Source organism: Ranitomeya imitator, chromosome 7, assembly GCF_032444005.1.
Source record: "Ranitomeya imitator isolate aRanImi1 chromosome 7, aRanImi1.pri, whole genome shotgun sequence".
Lineage (NCBI taxonomy): Eukaryota > Metazoa > Chordata > Amphibia > Anura > Dendrobatidae > Ranitomeya > Ranitomeya imitator.
In genome coordinates this window covers 136,716,053-136,726,472 of record NC_091288.1, presented here as the reverse complement: position 1 = coordinate 136,726,472, position 10,420 = coordinate 136,716,053, and the positions used below count along the sequence as shown (strand labels likewise).

The window sequence follows — 10,420 nt, the reverse complement described above, 5'->3', positions numbered from 1 at the left end:
ACCATTCCCCCTGCTCCGCACAGCCCCTCATAATTATTCCCCCTGCTCAGCACAGCCACTCATCACCATTCCCACTTCTCTGCACATCCCCTCATAATCATTCCCCCTTCTATGCACATTCCCTCATCATCAATCCCCCTTCTGCGCACATTCCCTCTTCATCATTCCCCCTTCTTCGCACACTCCCTCATCACCATTCCTACTTCTCCGCACATTCCCTAATTATTCCCCCTTCTCCGAACATTCCATCATCATTCCCCCTTGTCCGCATATTGCCTCATTATCATTCCGCCTTCTCCGAACATTCTCTCATCATTCCCCCTTCTCCTCATATAACCTCATCATCAATCTCCCTTCTCTGCATCTAACCTCATCATTCCTTCTCCGCACAGCCCCTCATCATTCCTCCTGCTCCACACAGCCCCTCATCATTCCCCCTTCTCCGCACATCCCCTCATCATCATTCCCCCTTCTCCGCATATTCCCTCCTTATCACTCCCCCTTCTCCGCACATTCCCTCATCATCATTCCCCCTTGTCCACACAGCCCCTCATCATCATTCCCCCTTCTCAGCACATCCCCTCATCATTCCCCCTTCTCCGCATATTCCCTCATCATCATTTCCCCTTCTCCTCATATAACCTCATCATTATTCTTCTCCGAACATTCCCTCATCATTCCCCCTTCTCCGCACATCCCCTCATCTTTATTCCCCATTCTCTGAACATTCCCTCTTTATTCCTTGTCCGTACATTCCCTCATTATTCCCCCTTTTCCGAATATTCTCTCATCATTCCGCCTTCTCCATTCATTCCCTCATCATTTCCCCTTCTCCGCACAGCCCCTCATCATCATTACCTCTTCTCCGCACATCTCGTCATCATTCCCCCTTGTCCGCATATAACCTCATCATCATTCTCCCTTCTCTACATCTAACCTCCTCATCATTCCCTTCTCCGCATAGCCCCTCATCATTTCCCCTTCTCCACATATCCCCTCATCATTCCCCCTTCTCCGCAGATCCCCTCATCATCATTCCCCCTTCTCCGCATATTCCCTCATTATTTTTCCCCCTTGTCCACACAGCCCCTCATCATCATTACCCCTTCTCAGCACATTATTTTCCCATCTCTTCATATTCTCTCGTTATCACTCCCCCTTCTCCGCACATTCCATCATCATTCCCCCTTCTCAGCACATCCCCTCATCATTCCCCCTTCTCCGCATATTCCCTCATCATCATTCCCCCTTCTCCACATATAACCTCATCATTCTTCTCCGAACATTCCCTCATCATTCCCCCTTCTCCGCACATCCCCTCATCATTATTCCCCATTCTCTGAACATTCCCTCATCATTCCCCCTTTTCCGAATATTCCCTCATCATTTCCACTTCTCCGCACAGCCCCTCGTCATTACCTCTTCTCCGCACGTCCCGTCATCATTCCCCCTTCTCCGCATATAACCTCATCATCATTCTCCCTTCTCTACATCTAACCTCCTCATCATTCCCTTCTCCGCATAGCCCCTCATCATCATTCCCCCTGCTCCGCACAGCCCCTCATCATTCCCCCTTCTCTGCACATCCACTCATCATTCCCCCTTCTTCGCACATCTCATCATTGCCCCTTCTAAGCACATTCCTTCATCATCATTCCCACATCTCTGCATATTCCCTCATCATTCCCCCATGTCTGCATATTCTCTCATCACCATTCCTCCTGCTCCGCACATTCCCTCATCATCCCTCTTCTCCACACAGCCCCTCATCATCAATCCCCCTTCTCCGTACAGCCCCTCATCATCATTCCCCCTTCTCCGCATATAACGTCCTCATCATTCTCCCTTCTCTGTATATAACCTCATCATTCCTCCTTCTCCACACAGATCCTCATCATCATTCCTCCCTGCTCCGCACAGCCCCTCATCATCTTTCCCCCTTCTCCGCACATCCCCTCATCACTCCCCCTTCTCCGCGCATCCCCTCATTTCCCCTTCTCCGCAATTCCCTCATCATCATTCCCCCTTCTCTGCAGAGCCCCTCATCATTCCCCCTGCTCCGCAGCCCCTCATCATCATTCCCCCTTCTCCGCACATTCCCTCATCATTCATCTTTTTCCGCACATTCCCTCACCATTCCCCCTTCTCCGCATATTCCATCATCATTCCCCCTTCTGCACATATTCCCTCATTTCTCCATCTGTGCATATTCTCTCATCATCATTCCCCCTTCTCTGCACATTCCCTTATCATTACCTTCTCTGCACAGCCCCTCATCATTCCCCCTTCTCCACACATCCCGTCATCATTTCCCCTTCTCCGCAATTCCCTCATCATCATTCCCTTCTCTGCATACTCCCTCATCATTCCCCCATCTCTGCTTATTCTCTCATCATCATTCCCCCTTCTCCGCAAAGCCCCATGTCATCATTCCTCCTTCTCCGCATATTCCCTCATCATCATTCCCCCTTCTCCGAATATAACCTCACCATCATTCTCCCTTTTCTGCATATAACCTCCTCATCATTCCCCCTTCTCTGCAGAGCCCCTCATCATTCCCCCTGCTCCGCACAAGCCCCTCATCATCATTCCCCCTTCTCCGCACATTCCCTCATCATTCATCTTTTTCCGCACATTCCCTCACCATTCCCCCTTCTCCGCATATTGCCTCATCATTCTCCCTTCTGCACATATTCCCTCATCATTTCCCCATCTGTGCATATTCTCTCATCATCATTCCCCCTTCTCTGCACATTCCCTTATCATTACCCCTTCTCTGCACAGCCCCTCATCATTCCCCCTTCTCCGCACATCCCGTCATCATTCCCCCTTCTCCGCACATCCATCATTCCCCCTTCTCTACACAGCCCCTCTTCATCATTCCCCCTTCTCTGCAAGGCCCCTCATCATCATTCCCCCTGCTCCGCACATCCCTTCATCATTCCCCCTTCTCCGCACATCCATCATTCCCCCTTCTCTACACAGCCCCTCTTCATCATTCCCCCTTCTCTGCATATTCCCTCATCTTTCCACCTTCTCCGCACATCCTCTCATCATCATTCCCCCTTCTCTGCACATCCCTTTATCATCATTCCCCCTTCTACACACATCCCGTCATCATTCCCCCTTCTCCGCATATTCCCTCATCATCATTCCCTCTTCTCCGTATATAACTTCATTATTCCCCCTTCTCTGCAAGGCCCCTCATCATTCCCCCTGCTCCGCACATCCCTTCATCATTCCCCCTTCTCTGCACATCCATCATTCCCCTTCTCTACACAGCCCCTCTTCATCATTCCCCCTTCTCTGCACATTCCTTCATCTTTCCACCTTCTCCGCACATCCTCTCATCATCATTCCCCCTTCTCTGCACATTCCTTTATCATCATTCCCCCTTCTCCACACATCCCCTCATCATTCTCTTCTCCGCACATCCCCTTATCATCATTCCCCCTTCTCCACACATCCTCTCATCATTCCCCCTTCTCCATACATCCCCTCATCAGGCTCTTCTCCGCACATTCCCTCTTCATCATTCCCCCTTCTCTTCACATTCCCTCATCATCATTCCCTCTTCTCCGCACATCCTCTCATCATCATTCCCCCTTCCCCCTTCTCTACACATTCCCTCATTATCAGTCCCCCTTCTCCACACAGCCCCTTACTACACATGCCCTCTCAAGTAACATCAACCCTTTCTGGGTGAAAGACCCCCAATAAGCAGCCCTATAGGAGTAGGCTAGCCATTTCACTACGCAACCCTCCAACACGCAGCCCCCATATAATAACAACATCCATTTTTCTCTGCTCCCAAAATACATCCTCCGAGCACCCCCACTGTGTCCTCATTCCATTGTGCGGTCCGCTCCGCTCTAGCACTACCCTGCCTTCTGCTATCTATCGGTACTGGTACTGGACGGAACGAGGCCCCGCCCCACAGGTGACATCATTCTCTCAAAATAGCAACTCCATTCTAGACGCTGCCATAGCGCGTGCTGCACCACGATCTGACGTCACAGCCGTCACAGGCGGAGTCTCCAGCGAAAGTCAATATTGAGTGAGAGAAAACACGTGACTGTCAGCTGTGCGGACGTTTATTGGTCGTGTGCGCGATCATGTGACGTTTTTGAGCTTTCCGGTTTTTGTCGGCTGCTTTCTGAGACAAGTCTAATCCGATATGGATTTCTGCACAGCCAATTGGTATCCTATGGGCGCAGCTTATTACCGGTGAGTGCGGGCGCAGTCCCTGGCGTAGTGAGCGGTGCCATTCTGGGCTCCTGTGTGTGTGGCTGGTGCTACAGTGTTCATCTATTCACCTGCACTGGGAACAGGCAGCACTGTGAGACCTGCAGGGTCCGAGCGCTGCTGAGTACACCGACGGGCAGCACTGTGAGACCTGCAGGGTCCGAGCGCTGCTGAGTACACCGACGGGCAACACTGTGAGACCTGCAGGGTCCGAGCGCTGCTGAGTACACCGACGGGCAGCACTGTGAGACCTGCAGGGTCCGAGCGCTGCTGAGTACACCGACGGGCAACACTGTGAGACCTGCAGGGGCCGAGCGCTGCTGAGTACACCGACGGGCAGCACTGTGAGACCTGCAGGGTCCGAGTGCTGCTGAGTACACCGACGGGCAACACTGTGAGACCTGCAGGGTCCGAGCGCTGCTGAGTACACCGACGGGCAACACTGTGAGACCTGCAGGGTCCGAGCGCTGCTGAGTACACCGACGGGCAGCACTGTGAGACCTGCAGGGTCCGAGCGCTGCTGAGTACACCGACGGGCAGCACTGTGAGACCTGCAGGGTCCGAGTGCTGCTGAGTACACCGACGGGCAACACTGTGAGACCTGCAGGGTCCGAGCGCTGCTGAGTACACCGACGGGCAGCACTGTGAGACCTGCAGGGTCCGAGCGCTGCTGAGTACACCGACGGGCAACACTGTGAGACCTGCAGGGTCCGAGCGCTGCTGAGTACACCGACGGGCAGCACTGTGAGACCTGCAGGGTCCGAGCGCTGCTGAGTACACCGACGGGCAACACTGTGAGACCTGCAGGGTCCGAGTGCTGCTGAGTACACCGACGGGCAGCACTGTGAGACCTGCAGGGTCCGAGCGCTGCTGAGTACACCGACGGGCAGCACTGTGAGACTTGCAGGGTCCGAGCTCTGCTGAGTACACCGACGGGCAACACTGTGAGACCTGCAGGGTCCGAGTGCTGCTGAGTACACCGACGGGCAGCACTGTGAGACCTGCAGGGTCCGAGCGCTGCTGAGTACACCGACGGGCAACACTGTGAGACCTGCAGGGTCCGAGCGCTGCTGAGTACACCGACGGGCAACACTGTGAGACCTGCAGGGTCCGAGTGCTGCTGAGTACACCGACGGGCAACACTGTGAGACCTGCAGGGTCCGAGCTCTGCTGAATACACCGACGGGCAACACTGTGAGACCTGCAGGGTCCGAGCTCTGCTGAATACACCGACGGGCAGCACTGTGAGACCTGCAGGGTCCGAGCGCTGCTGAGTACACCGACGGGCAGCACTGTGAGACCTGCAGGGTCCGAGCGCTGCTGAGTACACCGACGGGCAACACTGTGAGACCTGCAGGGTCCGAGCGCTGCTGAGTACACCGACGGGCAACACTGTGAGACCTGCAGGGTCCGAGCTCTGCTGAGTACACCGACGGGCAGCACTGTGAGACCTGCAGGGTCCGAGCTCTGCTGAGTACACCGACGGGCAACACTGTGAGACCTGCAGGGTCCGAGTGCTGCTGAGTACACCGACGGGCAACACTGTGAGACCTGCAGGGTCCGAGCTCTGCTGAGTACACCGACGGGCAGCACTGTGAGACCTGCAGGGTCCGAGTGCTGCTGAGTACACCGACGGGCAACACTGTGAGACCTGCAGGGTCCGAGCTCTGCTGAGTACACCGACGGGCAGCACTGTGAGACCTGCAGGGTCCGAGCTCTGCTGAGTACACCGACGGGCAACACTGTGAGACCTGCAGGGTCCGAGCTCTGCTGAATACACCGACGGGCAGCACTGTGAGACCTGCAGGGTCTGAGCGCTGCTGAGTACATCGACGGGCAACACTGTGAGACCTGCAGGGTCCGAGTGCTGTTGAGTACACCGACGGACAGCATTGTGAGACCTGCAGGGTCCGAGCTCTGCTGAGTACACCGACGGGCAGCACTGTGAGACCTGCAGGGTCCGAGTGCTGCTGAGTACACCGACGGACAGCACTGTGAGACCTGCAGGGTCCGAGCGCTGCTGAGTACACTGACGGGCAACACTGTGAGACCTGCAGGGTCCGAGTGCTGCTGAGTACACCGACGGGCAACACTGTGAGACCTGCAGGGTCCGAGTGCTGCTGAGTACACCGACGGACAGCATTGTGAGACCTGCAGGGTCCGAGCTCTGCTGAGTACACCGACGGACAGCATTGTGAGACCTGCAGGGTCCGAGCTCTGCTGAGTACACCGACGGACAGCACTGTGAGACCTGCAGGGTCCGAGCTCTGCTGAGTACACCGACGGGCAACACTGTGAGACCTGCAGGGTCCGAGCGCTGCTGAGTACACCGACGGGCAACACTGTGAGACCTGCAGGGTCCGAGCGCTGCTGAGTACACCGACGGGCAGCACTGTGAGACCTGCAGGGTCCGAGCGCTGCTGAGTACACCGACGGGCAGCACTGTGAGACCTGCAGGGTCCGAGCGCTGCTGAGTACACCGACGGGCAACACTGTGAGACCTGCAGGGTCCGAGTGCTGCTGAGTACACCGACGGGCAGAACTGTGAGACCTGCAGGGTCCGAGCGCTGCTGAGTACACCGACGGGCAGAACTGTGAGACCTGCAGGGTCCGAGCGCTGCTGAGTACACCGACGGGCAGCACTGTGAGACCTGCAGGGTCCGAGCGCTGCTGAGTACACCGACGGGCAGCACTGTGAGACCTGCAGGGTCCGAGCTCTGCTGAGTACACCGACGGGCAGCACTGTGAGACCTGCAGGGTCCGAGGGCTGCTGAGTACACTGACGGGCAGCACTGTGATACCTGCAGGGTCCGAGCGCTGCTGAGTACACCGACGGGCAACACTGTGAGACCTGCAGGGTCCGAGCGCTGCTGAGTACACCGACGGGCAGCACTGTGAGACCTGCAGGGTCCGAGCGCTGCTGAGTACACCGACGGGCAACACTGTGAGACCTGCAGGGTCCGAGCTCTGCTGAGTACACCGACGGGCAGAACTGTGAGACCTGCAGGGTCCGAGCGCTGCTGAGTACACCGACGGGCAGCACTGTGAGACCTGCAGGGTCCGAGCGCTGCTGAGTACACCGACGGGCAGCACTGTGAGACCTGCAGGGTCCGAGCTCTGCTGAGTACACCGACGGGCAGCACTGTGAGACCTGCAGGGTCCGAGGGCTGCTGAGTACACCGACGGGCAGCACTGTGATACCTGCAGGGTCCGAGCGCTGCTGAGTACACCGACGGGCAGCACTGTGAGACCTGCAGGGTCCGAGCGCTGCTGAGTACACCGACGGGCAGCACTGTGAGACCTGCAGGGTCCGAGTGCTGCTGAGTACACCGACGGGCAGCACTGTGAGACCTGCAGGGTCCGAGTGCTGCTGAGTACACCGACGGGCAGCACTGTGAGACCTGCAGGGTCCGAGCGCTGCTGAGTACACTGACGGGCAGCACTGTGAGACCTGCAGGGTCCGAGCTCTGCTGAGTACACCGACGGGCAGCACTGTGAGACCTGCAGGGCCCGAGCGCTGCTGAGTACACTGACGGGCAGCACTGTGAGACCTGCAGGGTCCGAGCGCTCGGACCCTGCAGGTCTCACAGTCTTGCCCGTCGGTGTACTCAGCAGATATCATGACTAAGGGTGCCTTGTCACCTGAAACGGGTAGGTAGTGTGTTTTTTATCTTCATTGTGCTGATGTTTTATCCTCTGCTTCCTATATGAAGTGAATAAAGTACCAAGTTTTTACTTATCACTGCCTCGTTGAGCTGGAATTCCTTTTCATTTTCTGGTTCTCTCACGCCTTGACACAGCGTTTCCGTGCCCCGAGCCTCCTGGGATCTTCACTATGGTGAGCTGGATTTCTCTTTTTGTTACTATGAGACCTGCAACCTGCAGGGTTCGAGCGCTGCTGAGTACACCGACGGGCAACACTGTGAGACCTGCAGGGTCCGAGCGCTGCTGAGTACACCGACGGGCAACTCTGTGAGACCTGCAGGGTCCGAGCGCTGCTGAGTACACCGACGGGCAACACTGTGAGACCTGCAGGGTCCGAGCGCTGCTGAGTACACCGACGGGCAACACTGTGAGACCTGCAGGGTCCGAGCGCTGCTGAGTAAGCCTACGGGCAGCACTGTGACACCTGCAGGGTCTGAGAGCTGCTGAGTACACCTGACTCCCCTAACAAACTAAACGTCACCCCCATCCCGAGTTAGTTTTTGTATTTTTCACCATTTTTGACATCTTTTTTTTCAATTATTTATTTTTTTCACAGATCTGTGTATGATAGCCCCTCAGTACTTATAATTTTTTTTATTTTTTACTTTTTATTAAAAAAAAACGAAAAACCTCTTCATCAACTGTGTATCCCTCTGCAATTCATTCTATTGTAAGCAGGGCAGATATGTGGGCCCGCCTATGCTCCCACTGTGAATAAATGAACAAACAGTAAGACTCCCAATGTGTAGATCTTATACGATGCCCTATCTACTATATAATTGTCTAAGGGTCACTTCCGTCTTTCTGTCTGTCCTTCTGTCTGTCACGGATATTCATTGGTCGCGGCCTCTGTCTGTCATGGAAATCCAAGTCACAGATTGGTCGCGGCAAAACTGCCATGACCAATCAGAGACGGGCACAGTCCGGCGGCAAAATGGCCGCTCCATCCTCCCCGCACTCAGTGCCCGCTCCATACTCCTCTCCAGTCAGCCCTCATACAGGGTTAATGCCAGCGTTAATGGACTGCGGTGTAACACACTCTATTAACGCAGCTATTAACCCTGTGTGACCAACTTTTTACTATTGATGCTGCGTATCATAATAATAATAATAATAATATTAAAAAAACGTTATTCTCACCCTCCGACGTCACGTCTTCTCCTCGGCAGTGCAAGCGGCAGGTTCCGGTGGCAAGGATGCTATGCGAGAAGGACCTGCCATGACGTCACGGTCATGTGACCGCAACGTCATCACAGGTCCTGCGCTCATACCAACCCTGGGACCGGAAGCTGCCGCGTGCACCGCACACAAGCGCCAGAACTACAAGGGGCCCTCGGAAGGTGAGTATAGGTTTATTTTTTATTTTAAGTTTTTTTTTAACCTGTTACATACGTGGCTGGGCAATATACTACGTGGACATATATATTCTAGAATACCCGATGCGTTAGAATCTAGTCTACTATATAATTGTCTAAGGGCAGCTTCCGGTCCCAGGGCTGGTGTGCGACAACGACCTGCCGTGACGTCACATGTGACCGCGACGTCATCATAGGTTCTGCTCACACCAGCCCTGGGACAACCGAAGCTGCCGCTTGCAATGGAGCTGTCCCGGGAGCGTGGCGAGGAGCGGCAAAGGCGGCGGATGGTGAGTATAGCAGGACTTCCAACGGGCCTTTGGAAGGTGAGTATATGTTTATTTACTTTTTAAGTCTCTTTACTACGTGGCTCGGCAATATACTACGTGGCTCTGCTATATACTACGTGGCTCTGCTATATACTACGTGGCTGGGCTATATACTACGTGGCTGGGCTATATACTACGTGGCTGGGCTATATACTACGTGGACATGCATATTCTAGAATACGCGATGCGTTAGAATCGGGCCACCATCTAGTCTACTGTATAATTGTCTAAGGGTCACTTCCGTCTTTCTGTCTGTCTGTCACGGATATTCATTGGTCGCGGCCTCTGTCTGTCATGGAATCCAAGTCGCTGATTGGTCTCGCCAGCTGCCTGTCATGGCTGCCGCGACCAATCAGCGACGGCCACAGTCCGATTAGTCCCTCCCTACTCCCCTGCAGTCAGCGCCCGCTCCATACTCCCCGCAGTCACCGCTCACACAGGGTTAATGCCAGCGGTAACGGACCGCGTTATGCCGGGGGTAACTCACTCCGTTACCGCCGCTATTAACCCTGTGTGACCAAGTTTTTACTATTGATGATGCCTATGCAGTGTCAATAGTAACATCTAATGTTAAAAATAATAAAAAAAAAATAAAAAAATCATAATATACTCACCTTTCGCGACACTCCCGTGACCGCTCCATGCAAGCGGCAGGTTTCGGTGCCGTGTATGGGAGAAAGACCTGCCATGACGTCACTGTCATGTGACAGCGACGTCATCACAGGCCCTGCGCGAGAAGGACCTGCCATGACGTCACGGTCATGTGACCGAACTACAAGGGGCTCT

General features: G+C 54.8%; 1 protein-coding gene across 1 annotated transcript in view; it reads left to right on the top strand.

Moving 5' to 3' along the window:
- Nucleotides 1-4,059: 4,059 nt before the first annotated feature.
- Nucleotides 4,060-10,420, top strand: part of VPS16 (VPS16 core subunit of CORVET and HOPS complexes) — a 412,925-nt gene continuing 406,564 nt past the window's right edge. Inside the window, exon 1 of the mRNA XM_069733839.1 lies at nt 4,060-4,227. Coding sequence (XP_069589940.1) covers nt 4,178-4,227 — 50 coding nt within the window. The 5' untranslated portion in view covers nt 4,060-4,177. The remainder of the gene's footprint in view (nt 4,228-10,420) is intronic.